Source organism: Pan paniscus, chromosome 4 (assembly GCF_029289425.2).
Source record: "Pan paniscus chromosome 4, NHGRI_mPanPan1-v2.0_pri, whole genome shotgun sequence".
NCBI classification, from domain to species: Eukaryota; Metazoa; Chordata; class Mammalia; order Primates; family Hominidae; genus Pan; species Pan paniscus.
Genome location: NC_073253.2, coordinates 175,891,276 through 175,916,331, shown reverse-complemented (window position 1 = coordinate 175,916,331; position 25,056 = coordinate 175,891,276). Strand labels below are relative to the sequence as shown.

At 41.4% G+C, this 25,056-nt stretch overlaps 1 protein-coding gene across 2 annotated transcripts in view; it reads right to left on the bottom strand.

Annotated features, from left to right (window-relative positions):
- The window catches only part of BTNL8 (butyrophilin like 8), a 43,938-nt gene extending 28,842 nt beyond the window's left edge, over positions 1-15,096 (bottom strand). The window contains exons 1-3 of one of the 2 annotated variants that reach the window (XM_034961249.3): positions 13,690-15,096; positions 13,034-13,381; positions 10,345-10,620 (exon numbers count right to left, since the gene is read on the bottom strand). In XM_034961249.3, the coding sequence (XP_034817140.1) occupies positions 10,345-10,620; positions 13,034-13,280 (523 nt within the window). In that variant the 5' untranslated portion in view covers positions 13,281-13,381; positions 13,690-15,096. Of the gene's footprint in view, positions 1-10,344; positions 10,621-12,269; positions 12,535-13,033; positions 13,382-13,689 lie in introns of those variants that run through there. The other variant, XM_057302400.1, reaches the window with a different exon arrangement.
- Positions 15,097-25,056: the final 9,960 nt, after the last annotated feature.

Genomic DNA, 25,056 nt, shown 5'->3' with positions numbered 1-25,056 from the left:
AAATAAACACAATCAGAAATGACAAAGGGGATATTACACTGAGCCAAAAAAATACAAATAACTATCAGAGACTATTATGAACACCTCTATTCACACAAACTAGAAATTCTAGAAGAAATGGATACATTTATTTAAAGGTGTTAATTTATTTTTCTGTTTTGTTTTTTGTTTCATAAAACCATTTATCAAGTATGATAGGTATGATTCACATGTAAAAAGCTGTACATATTTAATTTATACAACTCAAAGAGTTTGGTGATAAGTATATACCCATTCAAATCATCACCACCATCAAGACTATAGACATATCCATCATCTCCCGTAGTTTCCTCCTACCCCTTTTATTATAATTATAACAATTATTGTGTGTGTGTGTGTGCAGTATGAGCAGAATATAAGATCTACCCTCTTCACAGAATTTAAGAATACAATAGTTTATTGTTAGCTACAGGCACTGTGCTGTATAGTAGATCTCCAGAACTTCTTCATCTTGCACAAATGAAACTTTTTTATACCTTTTGAATATCATCTTCCCATTTTTCCCTCCCCTCATTCCCTGGCAATCATAGTTATGCTCTATGCTTCTATGACTGATGATTTTAGATTACACATATAAGTGAGATCATTTTTATGTCTGGCTTATTTTACTTAACATAATGTCCTCCATGTTCATCCATGTGTCGGGATTACCTCTTTTTTATTGTTGGGTAATATTTCATTATATATGTCACTTTTTAAATCCATTCATCGGTCAGCAAATAGATTGTTTTCATATCTTGGCTACTGTGAACTATGCCACAATAAACATGGAAGTGCAAGTATCTTTTTGAAATCCTGACTTCAATTCTTTTGGATAAATGCACGGAAGCAGGATTGCTGGATTATAAATTATCAATGAGGTTACTTATTTTATATAATTTTGTACACTGCAACTTTACTAAATGTATTAGCTCTAACAGTTTTTTGTGGAATCTTTAGGGTTTATCTACATATAAGACTATGTAGCATAGTTCTATTTGTATTTTTTTAAGGAATCTGCATACTGTTTTCCATAGTGGCTGTATCAATTTATATTCCCAGCAACAATGTAGTACACCTGTAATATTTCTTAAGTTAGTAATAACCAGTCTAACAAGTATGAGGTGATCTCTCCTTATACTTTTGATTGAATTTCCCTGATGGTTAGTGATAGTCACTTTTCGTAAATCTCTTGGCTATTAATATTTATATGTCTTTTGGGGAAAATGTTTATTCATGTACTTTGCCCATTGTAAAAATTGGAGTATTTTTGGTTATTGAGTTGTATGAGTGTCTTACATATTTTGGACATTAACTCTTTATCAGGTATATACTTTGAAAATATTCTCCCATTCCACATGTTGCTTTTTATTTTGTTGATTATCTCCTTTGCTGTGCAAAAGCTTTTTAGTTTGATGTAATCTTACTTGTTCATTTTTGCTTTCATTGCCTGTGCTTTTGGTGTCAGGGTGAAAAATCACTGCCAAGATCAATATCAAGGAGATTTTTCTGTATGCTTTCTTCTAAGAGTTTATAGTTTAAGGCCCTTTGTTTATACCTTTAATTCATTTTGAATTGATTTTTGTGTGTGATGGAAAATATGAGTCCAATATCACTCTGTTGCATGTAAATATCCAGTTTTCCAAACACCATTTGTTAAAGAAACTATCATTTATCCATTTTGTATTCTTGGTAATCTTACTGAAGATTAGTTGACCATATAGCATGGGTTTATTTCTTGGCTCTTAATTCTGTTCCATTGATCTATATGTCTGTTTTTATGCCAGTACCATATGGTTTTAATTACTATTAGGTTGGTGCAAAAGTCTTTGCAGTCTTTGCTATTACTTTCAATGGCAAAAACCACAATTACTTTTGCACCAACCTAATATAATTTGAAATCAGGTAGTATGATGCTTGTACTTTGTTCTTTTTGCTCAAGTCTTATTTGGCTATTCAGGGTCTTTTGTGATCCCATGTGAATTTAGATTTTTTTCTAATTCTGTGAAAAATGCCTTTGAATTTTAATAGTGATTGCATTAAATCTATAAATTGATTTGGGTAGTATGAACATTAAGCAATATTAATTCTATGAACACATGATAGATTTCTATTTATTTGTGTTATAGTCCATTTCTTTCACCAGTGTCTTATAGTTTTCAGTGTACAGATCTTTGACCTCATTGGCTAAATTTACTTCTAATTTTTTGATGCTATTGTAAATGAAGTTGTTTCCTTGATTTCTTTTCAGACAATTTATTGTTAGTGTATAGAAACACTACTAATTTTATATGTTGATTTTGTATCCTACAACTTTGCTAAATTCATTAAGTTCTAACAGGTTTTAGTGGATTCTCTAGGGCTCACTACGTGTCATGTCATCTCCAAACAGAGACATTTATGTTTCTTCCTTTCTGATTTGGTTGCTTTTTATTAATTTTCTTTTTTGCCCAATTGCTCTGGCTATAACATCCAATACTATGTGGCAAGAGTGGACACCTTTATCTTGTTCCTAATCTTAAAGGAAAGCTTTCACTACTTCAGCGTTGAGTATAATGTTAGCTATGAGCTTATCAAATGTAAACCAAAAATAAAATTCTAAGCTTCCCAGTCAACTGAATGGACCCCCCCCTTCTCAAGAAAGGGGATTCCCAAGTAAACCTGAAGGACTAGTCCAGGCCATGATGGGAAGGTGAGGTTGGACATGCCTCATTATGTCCTCTTCCCTTTGGAGTTCAGGCACAACTGAGCAGCATTAACATTACAACAGAGGTCTTAAGACTGACAAAACAGACTCTTTGTAGCAATAAGATACCAAACCCCAACTGGACTATCATATAGCATCACATGACAGATAGCAGGCCCTGAAAGAATTTAAAATATTTTACCCCAAAGCATATTTCTTTGACATATTTTGAAATAGCCTGGCAAAGCTGCCTCTGGTGGGGGAAATGTAAATTCTCTACAGAATGTAAATTTCCCTTTCCAGGTCTTTGTCTGATCCTGAAGAGACTGATTAGCTGAGAGACTAGCAATTTTTAAAGATCTGAATATGAAACATTTGCCACCTATTGCCTCTAAGGGTCGCCACTTATGAGACTTCATCTACATATAAGAACCTTGGTCTCCACAACCCCCTATCCTAATCTAGACACTCTTTTCTATGGATTCCAGGTCTTTTAGATAACTCACAACCATTTGCCAACCAGAAAATCTTCTAATCTACCTATTACGTGGAAGCCCCCATTTCAAGTTGTCCTGCCTTTCTAGACCAAACCAGTGTACACCTTACATATATTGATTGATGTCTGTCTGTAATTTCTGTCCCCTTAAAACATAAAATCAAGCTGTAACTCAACCACCTTGGGCACATGTTCTCAGGACCTGTTGAGACTATGCCTTGGGCTTTGGTCACTCACATTTGGCCCAGAATAAACCTCTTTAAATGTTTTATAGAGTTTGACTCTTTTTGTTGACACATATGTGATCTTTATTATGTTGAGGTACATTCTTTTGTTACCTAGTCTGTTGACTTTTATTATGAAAAGATGCTGAATATTGTCAAATGCTTTCTCTGCATTTGTTAACATAATTATACATTATTTGTTCTTCATTCTGTTAATGTCATATATTATATTTATTTATTTGCGTGTGTTGAAACATTCTTGCATCCCAGAGATAAATCCCACTTGATCATGGGGATACGTTTAATGTTTCTTTTAATGTACTTTGTAATTATTCTTTTTATCATGAATTTGGTTGGCTAATATTTGTTGGAAATGTTTGCATCTATGTTTATCAGGGATATTGGCTTGTAATTTTCTTCTTTTTTGTGGTGTTCTTATATGGTTTTTGTATCAGGGTAACTGTGGCCTCATAAAATGAGTTTGGAATTATTCCCCATCTTTAATTTTTTGCAAGAGTTTGAAAAGTATTGGCATTAATTTTTCTTTCTTTATTTATTTCTTTTTTTTTTTTTTTGAGACAGAATCTCACTCTGTCACCCAGGCTGGAGTGCAGTGGCGCCATCTCAGCTCACTGCAAGCTCCACCTCCCGGGTTCACGCCATTCTCCTGCCTCAGCCTCCCAAGTAGCTGGGACTACACACACCCGCCACCATGCCCGGCTAATTTTTTTGTATTTTTAGTAGAGACAGGGTTTCACCGTGTTAGCCAGGATGGTCTCGATCTCCTGACCTCGTGATCCACCCACCTCGGCCTCCCAAAGTGCTGGGATTACAGTCACCCGCCACCATGCCCGGCTAATTTTTTGTATTAATTTTTCTTTAAATATTTTGCAGAATTCACCAGCAGAGCCATCTGGTCATGGAATTTTCTTTGTTGGGAAGATTTTGATTATCAATTGTATTTCTAACTAATTACTGGTCTGGTATTTTTTTTTTAATTATTCTGATTCAGTTTTTATAGGTTGTATGTTTCTAGGAATGTATCCATTTCTGCTAGGTTATCCAATTTGTTGGCCTGTAATTTTTCATAGTGCCGTAGTCTAACCTTGTCTTTGGTTTCTGCTAGGTTATCCAGTTTGTTGGCCTATGATTTTTCATAGTGCCGTAGTCTAACCTTGTCTTTGGTTTCTGCTAGGTTATCCAGTTTGTTGGCCTATGATTTTTCATAGTGCCGTAGTCTAACCTTGTCTTTGGTTTCTGCTAGGTTATCCAGTTTGTTGGCCTATGATTTTTCATAGTGCCGTAGTCTAACCTTGTCTTTGGTTTCTGCTAGGTTATCCAGTTTGTTGGCCTATGATTTTTCATAGTGCCGTAGTCTAACTTTGTCTTTGGTTTCTGCTAGGTTATCCAGTTTGTTGGCCTATGATTTTTCATAGTGCCGTAGTCTAACCTTGTCTTTGGTTTCTGCTAGGTTATCCAGTTTGTTGGCCTATGATTTTTCATAGTGCCATAGTCTAACCTTGTCTTTGGTTTCTGCTAGGTTATCCAGTTTGTTGACCTATGATTTTTCATAGTGCCGTAGTCTAACCTTGTCTTTGGTTTCACTTTTCATGATTTCAGTTACTCGTGATCAATTGTGGCCCAAAAATATTGAATGAAAAATTTCATAAATAAACAATTTGTAAGTTTTAAATTGCACACCATTCTGAGTAGCATGATGAAATCTCTATCATCCTGCTCTGTTCCATTTGAGACATGAAAAATAGCATATATAGGGTTTGGTACTATACGTGGTTTGTGGCATTCACTGGGGATCTTGGAATGTAACCCCTGTGGATAAGGGAGAACTACGATAGTCTCATGACATTTTATATTTATTTCTGTGGTACCAGTTGTAATGTATCATCTTTTATTTATAATTCTATTTATTTGAGTCAGCTCTTTTTTTCTTGGTTAATCTAGGTAAAGGCTTGTCAATTTTACTTATCTTTTCAAATAAACAACATTTAGTTTTATTGATCTTTTTATTGTTTTTCTATTTCATTTATTTCTGCTCTAATTATTATTTTTTCCTTCCTTCTGCTAAATTTTGGCTTAGTTTTTTCTTTTTCTAATTTCTTGAGGTATAAACTTAGGTTGTTCATTTGAGATCTTTCTTTTTTCTTAATGTAGATATTTATAGCTATAAACTTTTAGAACTGGTTTTGCTACATTCCATAGATTTCACTATTGTTTAAAAATTTTTCATCATCACTGTGGTTTCAATGTATCCCCAGAGTTTATGTGTTGAAAACTTAATCCCCAATGCAATAATGTTGACAGGTGGGACCCTTAAGAGGTGACAAGGCCATGAGGATCCTGCCCTCGTGAGTGGATTAATGCCATTTTTGCAGAAGCAGCTTCCTTCCTCTTTCTTACTCTCTTGCCCTTCTACCTTCCTCCATGGAATTACACAACTAGAAGGCCCTCACAGGATGTGACCCCTTGATCTTAGACTTCCCAGCCTCCACGACCATGAGCCAAATAAACCTCTGTTCATTATCAATTACCCAATCTCAGGTATTCTGGTACAGCTGCATAAAGTGGACTAAGACAACCACTGGGTATATGCTCTGTGGGCATGTTACGTATGGCCTTTATTGTGTTGAGCTACATTGCTTCTGTACCTAATTTATTGAAAGTTGGTTTTGTCATGAAATGGTGTTGAATGTTGTCAAATGCTTTTTCTGCATCTATTGAGATGATCATATTGTTTTTGTCTTTCATTCTGTTAGTGTAATATTTATTGATTTGCATATGTTGAACCATCCTTATGTTCCAAGGATAAAGCTCACTTAATCACTGTAAATGAATCTTTTAATGTGCTGTGAATCTGTTTGACAGTATATTTTGTCTTTCTGTCACTCCTCCTCCTCCAGTCTGTACTGGCAGACTTTGGTAGACAAAGACCTTGACCAGTCAGCCTGGCTAGATACTCTGGAAGTCTCTCATATCTTTTTTATGGATGTACCTGCTTTACTTCTCTTGTTCCTTCTTGGTGAGAGGAAGTCTTGGGATTTTCTTTTCTCAGTCCTGCAAAGCAGGCTGGCTGCTGAGAGCCTTGCATTTATTTATCCCTAGGGCAATTCCCTAAAATACTCAAGATTGTGCACCTTCTCTCAATCCAGCAGAGTCAAGCTGATTGCTATCTGTGTTCTGACTGCAGAAGTTTGTATGCACATCTGCTGAGGCTCAGGCACCCTGTCTGCAGGGAAGCACGTGCCCCACTGTGATGGACCAAGAGGTTCTAGCCACAGGGGTGGTGTGTGGAGGGCTGGGGGCACTTATCAGCTGGTTGGGTAGTCAGCAGGTTGTGAGGTGGGCCTCTAGTAGAGTGCAGGGGCTGGCCAGTAGGTTCTGCTGCTTGTTGTTCAGGTCCATGCACTGGCTGCCATAAGCCCCCTCCTCTTTCCCTGCTCCTAGCTGCCCCCAGATGATTCAGCCACATGGTCCCCTCAGTGTTCTGCATTAAGTGAGACAGAAATGGGTTTCCTGGGCAGCATCCCACAAGCCTGGGGAATCTGGACATTCACTTTGCTCTCACTTTCCCCATGGCAAAAATTGTGGGCTGAGGGAGTCTCTCTTGGCACTGAGTTGCCTCGGAAGAGCAGTGAGGCGGGTAGAAGGAAACAGTTCTTACCCTCCTCCATGTATCTGTTCTTGGCTTTTTTGCCTGACCAACCAGTTGGAACCTCTCAAGTGGCTTCCTAGACTCCTACAAAAATACTTTTGTTCATGGTAGTTGTTAAAATTAGTGTTTCTGTGGGAGTTTGATAACTGAAAACTCCATTTCACCATCCTAATCATGTCACTTCTTAAAAGGTATAGTTGTGTGATAGTTTGTATGTATAGTTTCATTATCATTCAGTCCTAAGACACTTTTAATTATCATTATGACTTTTTCAATGACCACTTAGTTATTTTTGAAGTATGTTTTGAAAGTTTCAAACATATATGAATATTAAATTGTTTTTCTTTTTCTCATTGAATTTAATTATATTGTGATTAGAAATCATCGTTTGAATCATACCAGTCTTTGTCCATTTGTGCTGCTATAACAAAATACTACAGACTGGCTCATTTATAAACAATAGAAATGTATTTCTCATAGTTCTGGAGGCTGGGAAGTCCAAGGTCAAGTATCAACAGATTTGGCATCTGATGAGGACTGCCCTCTGTTTCAAGATGGCACCTTGTTGCTGTGTCCCCTGAAGGTGATGAACACTGTGTCCCTCACATGGCAGAAGGGGTGGAAAGGGTAAGTTCACCCCCTTAAATCCTTTTATAAGGCACTAACCCATTCATATGGGCATAGTCCTCAGGACTTAATCACCTCCTAAAAAGCCCACCTCTTAATAGTGCTGCATTGGGGATTTCGTTTCAACATGAATTTTGGAGAAGACACAACACTAAAACCATATCACAATACCATTTTCTTCAAAGTTTTTGTAAAGCATTTTATGTGCTTGAGCCTGATGAGAGTTAATTTATGGTCTGTGTGTGCTTCCAATGCTTCGTGGTGGGTGCAGCCTTCTAAGAATATCTATTAAATTGGGTTTGTTAATTTGTAGTTCAAGTATTCTGTATTCTTACTGATTCAAGTCACATTGCAACTTGGCGGCCCATGATTAAGTGTTCAGTCTTTCCTAAGGTCTAGCCCAAGATGTATTTTTCAAAAGAAGAGTAGTTATTCGTAGAGAATGGCAGGGCTCTGCTTCCAAATCCTGAGGGCCTGTGCCGTGATTCACTTACAGGGGCCTGGCAAAGGCTCCTAACAGCATGCCCACCTGTTACTCTCTGTGGGCCACATTTTGATCCATGCTTCAGCCAACCAAACTATAGAGGCCTTTCTAACACTCTGAGCTGCAACATTAAATGCAGGATCTCTGATTAGTGAGGCCATTACATGTGGCTTGAGCCAACCTTATGTCCTTGTACCACCACCCTACACCCTTAATATCATTTGACATGGATTCTCTGGATTTCTGGTCTGTATAGATTAGAAAAACCAACTAGCTCTTTTGGAGTGTAGTACACTTTCTAATGAGTCATGCATTGTCTCCAACTTTAGGGTCCTGCTGAAACTTGAGCCTAGGTACAGATCTAGAAGCAAAGAGGGATGGTAGGGGTGGGTCCTGCATAGCATCAGCATTGTCTTGCACGGTGACTGCCTCAGGAGAGAGGCCATTACAGTTTCTTTGGGCAATGCAGGGTTAATCCCCTGAGATGAAGGTGGAGAGGCTACTTCTAATTGACATAGAGAGACTGAGACTGCTTTCACTGGCAAAGACTCATCAGCATTTGAGGCTCAATGTCCCCAGCTTCATCAGTCTTCCCATACATCCCCATTTCAACTTTCTGAATCTCATTTCTTCCCAGTCGATGCCCCCTCACATTGACAGATGCCCTGAGGAACAGGTTTGGATTTCCATTGTCGTTCAGCCAGTCACAGAATGAGTTCTCAATTTGGTTTTCAGCAATCTTAGCCCTGTGGCTACAGAAAATAAGGGTCTCTTTCAGGGCACTCATGGAAGCTTTCAGGTTATTTATGCAACACCAAGAAACTCAGAATTCAAATTCCTCCGCTCATATTTCCTTTCGTCACTTTCCTCACTTTTTCTAGCAAGAATAGGAGCAACCAGCCAATCTCATCTTATTCACTAGGTCGACACACATGTTTGAAAATATCATATACCAGTCAACCCATGCTTAATTATGGGTCGCAAATGGTGAAATTTTGCATATCTGTATTGCTAGATCACAACATGAACTTTCAGTGCTTTTTGTTTTGTTTGTTTGAAGACGGGGTCTTGCTATGTTGTGTAGGCTGGCCTCAAACTCCTAGGCTCAAGTGATCCTCCCACCTCAGCCTCCTGAGTAGCTGGGACTACAGGTGTACACAGTAATCCCAGCTCAGAGAATTTTAGAATTTTAGGGATGACTGAAAAGTTATTCCTAAAATTCTTTTTCTCTAGAAATACTCTTGGTACCAAATCTATATTAGTGAGAGTTCTCCAGAGTAACAGAACCACTAGGATGTATACACACATACATATATATATACATCCTGTTGTTTCTATATATTTGAGAGAGAAAGATGGAGATAAAGAGAGAAAGGAAGAGGACAGACAGAGAGATTTAGTATAAAGAATTGGCTTGCATACATCATGGAAGCTCTTTTAGGTCCCAACTCATGGGTGAGTCAGCAATCTGGAGCCCCAGGAGAGCCAATGGTTCATTTACGTTGAAACCAGAAGACCTGAGAACCAGAAGAGCCAATGGCGTCACTCCTGTCCAAAAGTCCGCAGGCTCAAGACATAGAAAGAGCCAGTGGTTCAGTTTGAGTCTGAAGGCCAGCAGCCTGCTCTGAGGCCAGGAAGAGCCAGTGTCCCAGTTAAAAGGCTACCATGCAAGATCGTTCTCTCACTCAGGGGAGGGTCGACCTTTTGTTCTATTCAGGTCTTCAGCTGATTGGATAAGCCCACCTGCATTATGGAGGGCAATCTTCTTTACTCAATTTACCAGTTTAAATGTGAATCTTATGTGTAAACACCCTCACAGAAGCATCCTGAATAATACTTAACCAAATCTGAGCAAATCATGACCCAGTCAAGTGGACACAAAAAAATTAACCATCACAGGGTTACGTCACAGCTGAAGGAAATACTTAATTCTACTCCCCCAGAATTGTAAACAATTTTGTTTCCACCTAACCAAATGTTTACAACTTTACTTTTACATCTCATTGATTTTAAACTTTTAAAATAAATCATTAGAACTGAGAAAGATAAAACAGCAATGCCAAGATGGAGGCTCCTGTCCTCCCTCTGAGTTACTGAAGCATCCACCCCTCCTTCTCTTCTCCTCCCCTCCCTACTCACCTCCTATCTGTACCCTGGATTCCACCTCTTGGCTCAGATGAGCATGCTGCATGGAACAGGATATGCTCCCGGCGTTCTCTTGGACGGTCAGAGAGATCTCCACATCAAACAGGCCATGCATGTCTCTGTTTGTCCTGGAGTCTGTGGACAAATCCTGTCCTTGTGGACCTTTCCACTTCGCTGTGGGCCGGGGGAACCAGCCCGAGGACTGACAGAGTAGCTGGATGTCTCTATCAACATATCCCGCGATGGAAATGAGAGGAACTGAGCCCAGTGCTGGGGAGAAAACAGGGAAGAGTTGAAAGCAAAGATCATATCCCAAAGCGACAGCAATTCTGAGTCAGGTGCATTCAGTCCACCCCCCACCCATTCTCTCTCTTACACACACAAACACTAAAACCACGACCTTTGGCAAAAGCCTTCCCATGGCCTTTGTTCATTGCCATTTTTTAGCAACTACTGTGTATGCATGGCTATTCCTAAGCACCAATCATGATGAAATAAGACAAAACTGCTTCTATGAGAAACTTGTCAGGAGCTCAGCTAAAGTAGAGAGAGTGCTGAGCCGCCAGGCGTAGGAGTAACAGACCAAAGGAACGATGACCCAAATTAAAGTAATAGTGAAGCCTCTAATCAGTTGCTACAAAAGTAAGAGCTAAACCAAGGAAGATGCCAACCCCTCCCTGTCTCATCCTCCCCCATGAAATGGAATTCCAGCTGAGGAGCAGATGGATCATCACACGTGTGGGGCTGACTCACTATTGATGGAGTGCTGAATAAAAGGCTTCACAGCTTTATGAATCCTGAGCTCAGGAGGAGGTGTAGGGAGGAGGAATTAGAGGGTAAGATACTGGATACTAAGACAGAGTAGAGAAAAGTGTCTTGGAGTTTGCCTTTTCTGTCACGGGGGAATGGCAGCCAGTGGTGTGGGGGTAAAAGAATTTACCAAGATGGTTGTAGGTAGAGAAAGGCAGATTTATTAGAGAAAGTAGAAAAGTACTTTGCAAGGAAGGCAATAGGCAAGTTAGCATGAGGGAAGCTAACTGCAAGAAAAAAAAGGCTCGGGGATTTTATAGAATGGAGCTTGGGCTGATCGATAATGCCAAGGTAGCAGGGAGCCTAACTTATATTCTTTTGTCAGCTGGGATATTTGATAAATCGAGGTGTTTGATGATAAGCAGGAAGTCTGTGAGTTATGTATGTTATCTGGGCAGGAAGGCCAAATGTTCTGGGCCATATATCCTGGACTGTATGTCCAGGATGACGAAGCAAGGCAGACCTGTAGCTTATCTGCTGTCTCTTTTGTTTAAATTTTCTAGACATGAAGAAAGGCATGTTTATAGTTTATTTCCTCTTTTTTTTTTTTTTTTTTTTTTTGCTTTCACCTGGTCCTGCCAGCGTGACTCCTTTTCCCTAATTAGGACTCCACATTCTCCTCCTTGTTGTAAGGCACTTGAAAGTCCTGCCCAAGGCCTGAGATTCTGAGAATTTAAATGCCTGGGCTAGAAATGCAAATAGGTAAAGACCAGGACAGCGTAGCCGGGCCTGAGGGCTCACCTGAAACTCTCCTCAGAGACTGCAAAGCATTGGTTGTACTCCAAGTCTGCTATGAGGAGGAGACCTTTCAGGAAACACTTTGGAAAATTGCCTATCATCAGGCCTGAAATATCACTCACAGTGGTTTTTAAAAAAATTTAAGTTAGTCAAATTTAGCAGTGGGGAGTCGTATGCCAATTGTAGTGACACTACTAAGTTCGGATAATCCACTACCGTCAGAGCAGCCCCACTCACAGGTTTTTAATCAGGACACAGATTATTCACAACTCACTGACTGCACACGGCAACAACTGTAAACAATAAATTTCTGTTTTTTCCTTCTTTCATCTTCTTTTTTTTTTTTTTTTTTAATAGAGATGTGGTCTTACCATATGCCCAGGCTGGTCTCGAGCTCCTGGACTCAAGCAATCCTCCTGTCTCAGCCTCTCAAGGTGTTGGGATTACAGGCTTGAGCCACTGCACCCAGCCCCGTCAAATACATTTCATTGTGAAGGGTGTGACTATGGAAGTATCGTCAAGTTAACACAGAGCATTGAGCAACTGATTGTCAGGGGAAGTCACAGCTTCCTGGAGCTGACGTTTGCTCCCTGCTGTATCAGATAAACAAAAAATTTGTAGGACAAGTGAGCAGGAATCTTTATTTGTTAATTTAAAAATAAATGTTCATAAGGAAAACTATTTTGACAGTGGGGGAAAAAAAGAAATAAAGTATTGATACAAGCAATAATTTGGATAGATCGCAAGAGCATTATGCTGAATTTAAAAAGTCAATCTCAAAAGGTCACCTGCGGTGTGAAGCTGTGTATGTAACATTCTTGAAATTACAGCATCAGGGAGATGGAAAACCCCAGGCAGGGGCTGAGAAGGGGTGGGTGTGACCATGAAGGGGTAACAGAGGGAGATCTTCGTGATGATGGGGTAGTTCTATACCTTGATGTGATGGTGGTTACCTGAATTTAAACATGTGACAAAACACATAGAACTATACACACAAGACAGAAGGAACGTAGAGTATAGAATGCTGCCTTCTAACTAAGTGACCTAAAATTTTAAAATTTCCTTATTGAAAAAAACACTTATAAAGTCCAGGATGGTTCTTTGGGACAACTAAGTTATGAAATATGAAACTGACCTGACACCTGTAGCTCCCAGATGGCCTTCTGGTAGTAAGACTGGGAACTAATCCTGCACCCATAGAGGCCAGCATCCAACACAGTAATGTTTTCCAGCCTCAGAGAGATGCGCCCCTCCGCAATAGAATCCTTCACCAGTTTTGTCCTGCCTTGATACTGTGGCATCTGCATAAATGGCTGGTCCTTCCCGTCCCTGTAGAGGTGGACCACGCTAGAGAACTGGCCCCTGAAGAACCGCACTTCCATGGCCTCTGCATTGGTCTTAGGAGACAGGAAACAGGAGAATGCTGCGTCCTCCCCCACCAAGGCCTGGACAGGCTTCTCTGGCCCAAACACCTGCCACTGCCCTGTGGGAAGACATACAAAAGATAAATCATCAAAACCCTTTATAGTGAGGTGGAGGAGCCAAGATGGCCGAATAGGAACAGCTCCGGTCTACAGCTCCCAGCGTGAGCGACGCAGAAGACGGGTGATTTCTGCATTTCCATCTGAGGTACCGGGTTCATCTCACTAGGGAGTGCCAGACAGTGGGCGCAGGTCAGTGGGTGCGCGCACCGTGCGCGAGCCGAAGCAGGGCGAGGCATTGCCTCACTCGGGAAGCGCAAGGGGTCAGGGAGTTCCCTTTCCGAGTCAAAGAAAAGGGTGACGGACGCACCTGGAAAATCGGGTCACTCCCACCCGAATACTGCGCTTTTCCGACGGGCTTAAAAAACGGCGCACCACGAGCTTATATCCCCACCTGGCTCGGAGGGTCCTACCCACGGAGTCTCGCTGATTGCTAGCACAGCAGTCTCAGATCAAACTGCAAGGCGGCAGCGAGGCTGGGGGAGGGGCGCCCGCCATTGCCCAGGCTTGCTTAGGTAAACAGGGCAGCCAGGAAGCTCGAACTGGGCGGAGCCCACCACAGCTCAAGGAGGCCTGCCTGCCTCTGTAGGCTCCACCTCTGGGGGCAGGGCACAGACAAACAAAAAGACAGCAGTAACCTCTGCAGACTTAAAGGTCCCTGTCTGACAGCTTTGAAGAGAGCAGTGGTTCTCCCAGCACGCAGCTGGAGATCTGAGAACGGGCAGACTGCCTCCTCAAGTGGGTCCCTGACCCCTGACCCCCGAGCAGCCTAACTGGGAGGCACCCCCCAGCAGGGGCACACTGACACCTCACACGGCAGGGTATTCCAACAGACCTGCAGCTGAGGGTCCTGTCTGTTAGAAGGAAAACTAACAAACAGAAAGGACATCCACACCAAAAACCCATCTGTACAACACCATCATCAAAGACCAAAAGTAGATAAAACCACAAAGATGGGGAAAAAACAGAACAGAAAAACTGGAAACTCTAAAAAGCAGAGCGCCTCTCCTCCTCCAAAGGAACGCAGTTCCTCACCAGCAACGGAACAAAGCTGGATGGAGAATGACTTTGACGAGCTGAGAGAAGAAGGCTTCAGACAATCAAATTACTCTGAGCTACGGGAGGATATTCAAACCAAAGGCAAAGAAGTTGAAAACTTTGAAAAAAAATTAGAAGAGTGTATAACTAGAATAACCAATACAGAGAAGTGCTTAAAGGAGCTGATGGAGCTGAAAACCAAGGCTCGAGAACTACGTGAAGAATGCAGAAGCCTCAGGAGCCGATGCAATCAACTGGAAGAAAGGGTATCAGCGATGGAAGATGAAATGAATAAAATGAAGCAAGAAGGGAAGTCTAGAGAAAAAAGAATAAAAAGAAATGAGCAAAGCCTCCAAGAAATATGGGACTATGTGAAAAGACCAAATCTACATCTGACTGGTGTACCTGAAAGTGATGGGGAAAATGGAACCCAGTTGGAAAACACTCTGCAGGATATTATCCAGGAGAACTTCCCCAATCTAGCAAGGCAGGCCAACATTCAGATTCAGGAAATACAGAGAATGCCACAAAGATACTCCTCGAGAAGAGCAACTCCAAGACACATAATTGTCAGATTCACCAAAGTTGAAATGAAGGAAAAAATGTTAAGGGCAGCCAGAGAGAAAGGTCGGGTTACCCTCAAAGGGAAGCCCATCAGACTAACAGCGGATCTCTCCGCAGAAACCCTACAAGCCAGAAGAGAGTGGGGGCCAATATTCAACATTCTTAAAGAAAAGAATTTTCAACCTAGAATTTCATATCCAGCCAAACTAAGCTTCATAAGTGAAGGAGAAATAAAATACTTTACAGACAAGCAAATGCTGAGAGATTTTGTCACCACCAGGCCTGCCTTACAAGAGCTCCTGAAGGAAGCACTAAACATGGAAAGGAACAACCGGTACCAGCCGCTGCAAAATCATGCCAAAATGTAAAGACCATCGAGACTAGGAAGAAACTGCATCAACTAACGAGCAAAATAACCAGCTAACATCATAATGACAGGATGAAATTCACACATAACAATATTAACGTTAAATGTAAATGGACTAAATGCTCCAATTAAAAGACACAGACTGGCAAATTTGATAAAGAGTCAAGACCCATCAGTGTGCTGTATTCAGGAAACCCATCTCACGTGCAGAGACACACATAGGCTTAAAATAAAAGGATGGAGGAAGATCTACCAAGCCAATGGAAAACAAAAAAAGGCAGGGGTTGCAATCCTAGTCTCTGATAAAACAGACTTTAAACCAACAAAGATCAAAAGAGACAAAGAAGGCCATTACATAATGGTAAAGGGATCAATTCAACAAGAAGAGCTAACTCTCCTAAATATATATGCACCCAATACAGGAGCACCAAGATTCATAAAGCAAGTCCTGAGTGACCTACAAAGAGACTTAGACTCCCACACATTAATAATGGGAGACTTTAACACCCCACTGTCAACATTAGACAGATCAACGAGACAGAAAGTCAAAAAGGATACCCAGGAATTGAACTCAGCTCTGCACCAAACAGACCTAATAGACATCTACAGAACTCTCCACCGCAAATCAACAGAATATACATTTTTTTCAGCACCACATCACACCTATTCCAAAATTGACCGCATACTTGGAAGTAAAGCTCTCCTCAGCAAATGTAAAAGAACAGAAATTATAACAAACTATCTCTCAGACCACAGTGCAATCAAACTAGAACTCAGGATTAAGAATCTCAAAGCCGCTCAACTATGGAAACTGAACAACCTGCTCCTGAATGACTACTGGGTACATAACGAAATGAAGGCAGAAATAAAGATGTTCTTTGAAACCAACGAGAACAAAGACACAACATACCAGAATCTCTGGGACGCATTCAAAGCAGTGTGTAGAGGGAAATTTATAGCACTAAATGCCCACAAGAGAAAGCAGGAAAGATCCAAAATTGACACCCTAACATCACAATTAAAAGAACTAGAAAAGCAAGAGCAAACACATTCAAAAGCTAGCAGAAGGCAAGAAATAACTAAAATCAGAGCAGAACTGAAGGAAATAGAGACACAAAAAACCCTTCAAAAAATTAATGAATCCAGGAGCTGGTTTTTTGAAAGGATCAACAAAATTGATAGACCGCTAGCAAGACTAATAAAGAAAAAAAGAGAGAAGAATCAAATAGACGCAATAAAAAATGATAAAGGGGATATCACCACCGATCCCACAGAAATACAAACTACCATCAGGGAATACTACAAACACCTCTATGCAAATAAACTAGAAAATCTAGAAGAAATGGATAAATTCCTCGACACATACACTCTCCCAAGACTAAACCAGGAAGAAGTTGAATCTCTGAATTGACCAATAACAGGAGCTGAAATTGTGGCAATAATCAATAGCTTACCAACCAAAAAGAGTCCAGGACCAGATGGATTCACAGCCGAATTCTACCAGAGGTACAAGGAGGAACTGGTACCATCCCTTCTGAAACTATTCCATTCAATAGAAAAAGAGGGAATCCTCCCTAACTCATTTTATGAGGCCAGCATCATTCTGACACCAAAGCCAGGCAGAGACACAACAAAAAAAGAGAATTTTAGGCCAATATCCTTGATGAACATTGATGCAAAAATCCTCAATAAAATACTGGCAAACTGAATCCAGCAGCACATCAAAAAGCTTATCCACCATGATCAAGTGGGCTTCATCCCTGGGATGCAAGGCTGGTTCAATATATGCAAATCAATAAATGTAATCCAGCATATAAACGGAGCCAAAGACAAAAACCACATGATTATCTCAATAGATGCAGAAAAAGCCTTTGACGAAATTCAACAACCCTTCATGCTAAAAACTCTCAATAAATTAGGTATTGATGGGACGTATTTCAAAATAATAAGAGCTATCTATGACAAACCCACAGCCAATATCATACTGAATGGGCAAAAACTGGAAGCATTCCCTTTGAAAACTGGCACAAGACAGGGATGCCCTCTCTCACCACTCCTATTCAACATAGTGCTGGAAGTTCTGGCCAGGGCAATTAGGCAGGAGAAGGAAATAAAGGGTATTCAATTAGGAAAAGAGGAAGTCAAATTGTCCCTGTTTGCAGACGACATGATTGTATATCTAGAAAACTCCACTGTCTCAGCCCAGAATCTCCTTAAGCTGATAAGCAACTTCAGCAAAGTCTCAGGATACAAAATCAATGTACAAAAATCACAAGCATTCTTATACACCAACAACAGACAAACAGAGAGCCAAATCATGAGTGAACTCCCATTCACAGTTGCTTCAAAGAGAATAAAATACCTAGGAATACAACTTACAAGGGATGTGAAGGAACTCTTCAAGGAGAACTACAAACCACTGCTCAAGGAAATAAAAGAGGATACAAACAAATGGAAGAACATTCCATGCTCATGGGTAGGAAGAATCAATATCGTGAAAATGGCCATACTGCCCAAGGTAATTTACAGATTCAATGCCATCCCCATCAAGCTACCGATGACTTTCTTCACAGAATTGGAAAAAACTACTTTAAAGTTCATATGGAACCAAAAAAGAGCCCGCATCGCCAAGTCAATCCTAAGCCAAAAGAACAAAGCTGGAGGCATCACACTACCTGACTTCAAACTATACTACAAGGCTACAGTAACCAAAACAGCATGGTACTGGTACCAAAACAGAGATATAGATCAATGGAGCAGAACAGAGCCCTCAGAAATAACGCTGCATATCTACAACTATCTGATCTTTGACAAACCTGAGAAAAACAAGCAATGGGGAAAGGATTCCCTATTTAATAAATGGTGCTGGGAAAACTGGCTAGCCATATGTAGAAAGCTGAAACTGGATCCCTTCCTTACACCTTATACAAAAATCAATTCAAGATGGATTAAAGACTTAAACGTTAGACCTAAAACCATAAAAACCCTAGAAGAAAACCTAGGCATTACCATTCAGGACATAGGCATGGGCAAGGACTTCATGTCTAAAACACCAAAAGCAATGGCAACAGAAGACAAAATTGACAAATGGGATCTAATTAAACTAAAGAGCTTCTGCACAGCAAAAGAAACTACCATCAGAGTGAACAGGCAACCTACAGAATGGGAGAAAATTTTTGCAACCTACTCATCTGACAAAGGGCTAATATCCAGAATCTACAATGAACTCAAACAAATTTACAAGAAAAAAACAAACAACCCCATCAAAAAGTGGGTGAAGGACATGAACAGACACTTCTCAAAAGAAGACATTTATGCAGCCAAAAAACACATGAAAAAATGCTCATCATCACTGGCCATCAGAGAAATGCAAATCAAAACCACAATGAGATACCATCTCACACCAGTTAGAATGGCAATCATCAAAAAGTCAGGAAACAACAGGTGCTGGAGAGGATGTGGAGAAATAGGAACACTTTTACACTGTTGGTGGGACTGTAAACTAGTTCAACCATTGTGGAAGTCAGTGTGGCGATTCCTCAGGGATCTAGAACTGGAAATACCATTTGACCCAGCCATCCCATTACTGGGTATATACCCAAAGGACTATAAATCATGCTGCTATAAAGACACATGCACACGTATGTTTATTGCGGCATTATTCACAATAGCAAAGACTTGGAACCAACCCAAATGTCCAACAGTGATAGACTAGATTAAGAAAATGTGGCACATATACACCATGGAATACTATGCAGCCATAAAAAATGATGAGTTCATGTCCTTTGTAGGGACATGGATGAAATTAGAAATCATCATTCTCAGTAAACTATCACAAGAACAAAAAACCAAACACCGCATATTCTCACTCATAGGTGGGAATTGAACAATGAGAACACATGGACACAGGAAGGGGAACATCACACACCTGGGACTGTTGTGGGGTGGGGGGAGGGGGGAGGGATAGCATCGGGAGATATACCTAATGCTAGATGACGAGTTAGTGGGTGCAGCGCACCAGCATGGCACATGTATACATATGTAACTAACCTGCACATTGTGCACATGTACCCTAAAACTTAAAGTATAAAAACAAAAACAAAAAAAAAAAACCCTTTATAGTGTGACCTACTCAGGGCTCCATTGGGCTGGGCTGGAGATGTGCGTCAGGGGGAAACATTCATCACAATCCTATTTCTAAAGCCAGTGACTTGCATTTGTGTATCTCCTTACATTTGACAAACCATGTCCACATCAGTTACTTCATTCGGTCTTCAGGAGCACCTGCAGAAATGTGTATTATTAATGTTTTTATTTTTAAGATGAGAAAACCATGTTATCCAGAGGAAAAAGTCTCTTTCTGAATGTAGACCCTTTGATTCCAGGAGATTCTGTTGCCACATTCTCTCCCATCTGCCCATTTTGCTTCAATTAAAAAAAAACCCCCAAACATCCCCATTTCCATCGTCCTTGCTGAAAACCAAAGTTGACGTCTTTCTAATGGCCCAGAGAAGAGTATGGGCCATAAAGTCTCCAGTCTGCGGCAATTCGTTAAGGTTTCCTGCAAGCACAATATTATATCAATATTTTATGGCTACTATAGAGGAATGTTTCATTTCTGCCGATGGCGCACACAATTATTTGTACTTCCTTAGTTTTTTTGAAAATCTGCTTGTTCTGCCAAGTTCTGAAAGACATGCTATGACACTGAAACAAGATTTTGCAGTCTGTTTTCTGTAAATTTGTTCTTTAGCACGTTCACGTGTGACTTATATTTTCCATAGCATGTGCCTTTTACGCTTGTGTAGTAATTTTTTCCACTTTATTTTAGCACTGAAAGGTGGTTCACCTAGTGCTTTGTCAACATGTCTTGCCTTCATTTTTTTTAAAAAAAATTCTTGGTACATGTATGTCCTCACCTCGCTTTTGAAACTTTCTTCATTGTCTTGCTTCAAGTGTGACAATTACATGTTTTCCGTGAGCCTCCCCTGCACAGCTCTTGGCTCTGTGGGGACAGGGCCTGATTTTCTTGCTCAGCATAGTACCCACTTGATCAGCACAGAGCCGGTCACACAGAACAGGCTCCACAAACAGTTACGCATGTGAACGGTGAGCCCCATTTCCTTTCTTACTTGCTCATCTGTTTAACAATCATTTGAGTAATTTTCCTGGTGTAAATCATTCTTACTACCCTGTAAGGATTACACTGCTTCTTAGAGACCACAGACTATGGAGGCCCACTCCCTTCGCCTTCTAAGTACCCACCCCCTTCGACTGGCAGTGTCTCTTGATTCATTCACATGTATCCATTTATGGTATATGGATATACCTGTGTGTGCTGTCTGCATGTGCATCAGAGGGAAGGTGAATTACATGTGTGAATTTCTAGATCAGTGGATACTTTTTCATTTTAGCACTAATTTTTTAGTTTAATTACATTTTATAAATCTTGCTGAAATGTATTTCACTCATGCATCTTTAAGAGTATTATTAAATGAGGCATGACTTTGCAGCCTGGTGTCTGACCAGCTGCTGACCTGGTGTAGCAGATGTTGAGGCCCTGCTCCTCACCACCCAACCCTGAGTCCCCCTGCAGTGGGATGGGCATTTCCCTGCCTGCTGACAGCTCCGCACCTGGAGCCTGGCCTCTGCCTCTCTGCTGAGGGCTTCCTGCAACCCTTGGAACCTACTTAGCCCTGGCACAAGGCAGCTCAGAAGGTTTGAGATTTTAGCAGTCCGGGGCGGCACATCTCACCCAGTGGGGAAAGGAGACAGTAGATGTTGGAATGACTCTGAGCCACCATCTATAAAGTTCCTCCAAAGGTCCCAGTGGGACTGGGTCCCAGTTGCCATCGCAGCAACCTGCTCATTAGCGCACCCTCTATGGCTTTCCCCCTACTGGCTTCACTCTCTCCACTCCCTCACTTTGTTTCCCAGAATCACCTGCTCAACGAATCACTGGCAGGAAGGCCCTTGTCTTAGGTCAGGTTTGGGGACCCAGCGTATGCCAGCTGGGCTGCTATGGATGCTGCCTTCAGGGCTGTGTGGGGCTCTCGAGGCAAGGAAACATTTTCCAGGGTACCTCCGTTTCTCCAGCCAGCCCTTGCTGCTGTCACCTCTCTTGCCTATAACATCTCCTTTCACTCCTTCCATTTCCTTCTCTTGAAAATAAGAAAGGAACAAGACTGTTGCTGCAACATGCCATGCACCCATGCAGCTGTGTGCACTCTACATGCACAAGCTCATGCAGTCCTCACCACAGCCCCAGCAGGAATGTGATCGTATCTCCATGTCATCATAAGCAAACCAACACCTAAGGAAGCTGTGAACAATAAAGCTCACAAGAAAATGAAATAAGAGTTTTAAAAAATAAAATGTTTCTGTCTCCAAGATCATTTCCAGGATGTCCTGCTGCCTCACCCGGAAACAGAAGGGAGACAAAGAAGCTCGTCAGAAAATAAATGAAAACAAACTGAAATGAGAGCATCTCCTGTTAGTAACACATATGGGTTTTTGTTTTAAGGAAACATGCTCTATGTTTTGATTGCCCTTATTTCTGTTTTCTTAGCTTCATTTAGCAAAAAAGATATAGGTGGACAGGTGGCAGGATGAACCTTCACAGACAGAAAGTGAACACAGTCAATCGAATCTTCTGTGGCTGGGTACTGACCATCTAGCCACCAGCATTCTACCCCAACCTCAAGCTTCCTCTGTGAATTGTATTCAGTCACCCAACATCCTATATACTAGGTTCTGTATTAACAGTAACTAGAAGGAGAAAGAAGAGTGGATTTCTTCCCAGAATATGCCAGGTTTCAGCTAATTTCTCACCTCAAGACCTGTACACCTTCCTCCACCCTCATGTCTCATACCACAGACATTTCTAACTCAGCATGTCTTTAGCTGGATACATTGTCTTTTCCCCAAAAATCCTAACTGTGTCTCTTCCCAGCTGGACATCCATGTCAGCAACCTTGGTGCTCTAATAACCCTGCCTACACCACTCAGCCCATCTGGGACAAACACTGAATTTATTCACCTTAACACGTTGGGTGTGTCCCCATCTGCGATCACGGTGCGTCTTCAACACCTGTGTTTCCATTATTTGGGGGCTACTATAATTGTTTCCACAGCGCCTGATCCTTCCCCAGGCTGAGGCTAGGAGAAGCCAAAGGAATGGAAATGACAAAGATGCCTTCATTCCATTATGCTGCAACCGTTGTAGCTAAAGAACTCAAACTGTTAGTAAGGAGGAAACAAAGATGAGTCTTACCTGATCCCAGCTTGAGGAGACTCAGAACCAAACTGAGCATGAGAGCCATGGATGTGTTCTGTGAACGGACCTCACGGCATGGAAACGGATGACAGGAGAGGTGACGGATGACAGGAGAGGTAACGGATGACAGGAGAGGTGACGGATGGATCAGAGAGAAGAGGAGAACTGGCCTAATGCTCAAGGTGCGGAAGCCATGGAGAGGCTCTGCGTGAGCGGAGGGCAAGCTGCGCTGTTCTGAGAGTCTACTCCGTCGAGACACGGCTGTCATGTGCCAGAAGTGTACGGGCTCTAGACTTTGAACCACTGCATAAATGTCTATATCTTATCAAGGAAGCAAAGATAGAAATAGTGTGGATAAGATTGGAGGTGAACTTTGTCCTGGGCAAAACGATGCCCTGTGTGGGTGAAACAGGAATGTCAGATGCGGAAATACTTTTCACGTCCAATCTGGCAGGCAGGGCTGTATGGCCATGGGATCTAGTCCTGAAAGAACCTCATGTTAGCACTGGATAGTTTGGTGTCCAAGTAAATAGGCCATGCTGCTTTAGTAGTAGCCTACAGCAGGTGACTTGACATTTCCTGGCACAGTCTGAGGTCATTTTGCTTACCCCTCCATTGTCTGAAGTTCAGGGCCAGGACTGTAATCATGAGGCCAGATAAAAATAACTTTCCAGAACAAAACAGATCCTTAGTGTTAAACATCTGCTACATTGGGAAAGGTGCCTGGGCAGGTTCAGACATGAGGAAACTTATTTATTATATAAACTAAGTTCCAGGGCAGCCACAATGAGAGATTTGCAGTCTTTTTAAGCACACAGAAACTCACAAAGTCACCACTTAACTAGATCAGCATGAAAATTTCCACAGATAACCACCAAAATAAACATGCTCTAATCATAATGCAATTAAAATTAAAAAGTAATTCAAAAACATAGGAAACTCTATACACTAAGAAATTCTTATGTAACAATTTAAAACAACTCACGAGACCAAATCACAATAAAAGTTAGCATCTAGAATAGGACAAAACGAAAACACTGCATTTAGTCTAAAATCTAGAACACTGACAACACCAAATGCTGGTGAGGATGCGGAGCAACAGGAATTCTCACTGATTGCTGACAGGAATGCAAGACGGTACGGTCGTTCTAGAAGACAGTTCAGCAATTTCCTGCAAAATTAAACATACTTTTATCACCTAATCCAGCAACTGCACTGCTTTTTATTCACCTAAATGACTTGAAAACATATGTCCACATGAAAAATTGCACATGAATGTTTATAGCAGCTTTATTCATAATTGCCAAAAATGTTTGCAACCAGATATCATTCAATAATGATACATAGAATGTATACACAAACTATGGTACATCTATACAATGGAATATTACTCTGTGATAAAAAAAAAGGAAATGAGTTGTTGAATGTTGTAAACAAGAGAGTAGAATAGAAAATTATTGATCTCATGCTGTCTCAGAAATACAGATTTACCAAGGATATATAGACCAAAATACCTTTTTATGAAGCTGCCGAGAAGGCACTCTATCCTCTCCATTCCAGTGGCAGCTATGTCCCCACCCATGGCCATTCGAAGCCTAGGCCTAGGCCCAGTGGAACGGTCATGACCCAGGCTTCTGAACCTACAGGGTGCTCTGGCCCCCAAGGACCAAACAGTCCAACCCAGCAAGGAAGCCAAGCCTGGCCTGGTGAAGCAGTTGTACCCTCTCAAGCATGAGCCAAGCACCTTGCCCCCAGAGAAGCCATGTGCAATAGAATGGCAACAATACCCCCTTGCGTGCACACTAACTGGGGGCCCCAGACTCAGCCCCAGGAAAGCAATGTCTGAGATGGTGGAGCAGCTGTGCTCCCTTGGCACATAAAGCGGCCTGGTGCCCCACCTCCAGAAAAGCTATGCCCAAGCCAGAACACTGGTCTTACTCCCTCAGCACATAAACCAGCCCTGCATCCCACCCGAGGGAAGCTGTACCTGAGCTGGTGGAGTAGTTGTGCTCTCTTGGTGCCTGAGCTCAGTGTAATCTACTTTGCTACCACCACTGCCGCAAATTACTGCAGTACGGGCCACTGAGGCATCCACTTATCACTGACATTGGTTATAGCTGAGAAGCTTCACAGAGACTAAGCTACTGTGCCAGCCAGAAGCAGAGCCAATACACCCTACTCAGCACCGGAGGACCTATCAACAAGTGGAAGTTTTTTCTTAGAAAAGCTACTTTATAAGTTAGGAGAGGCAAATGCTCTACCAGATGCACATATATCAACACAGGGACACAAGAAACATGAAAAAGCAAAGAAACATGACTCTCCCCAAAAAGGCTGAGGCAGGAAAATCGCTTGAATCTGAGAGGTGGAGGTTGCAGTGAGCCGAAATCGTGCCACTGCACTCCAGCCTGGTTGACAGAGTGAGACTCCAT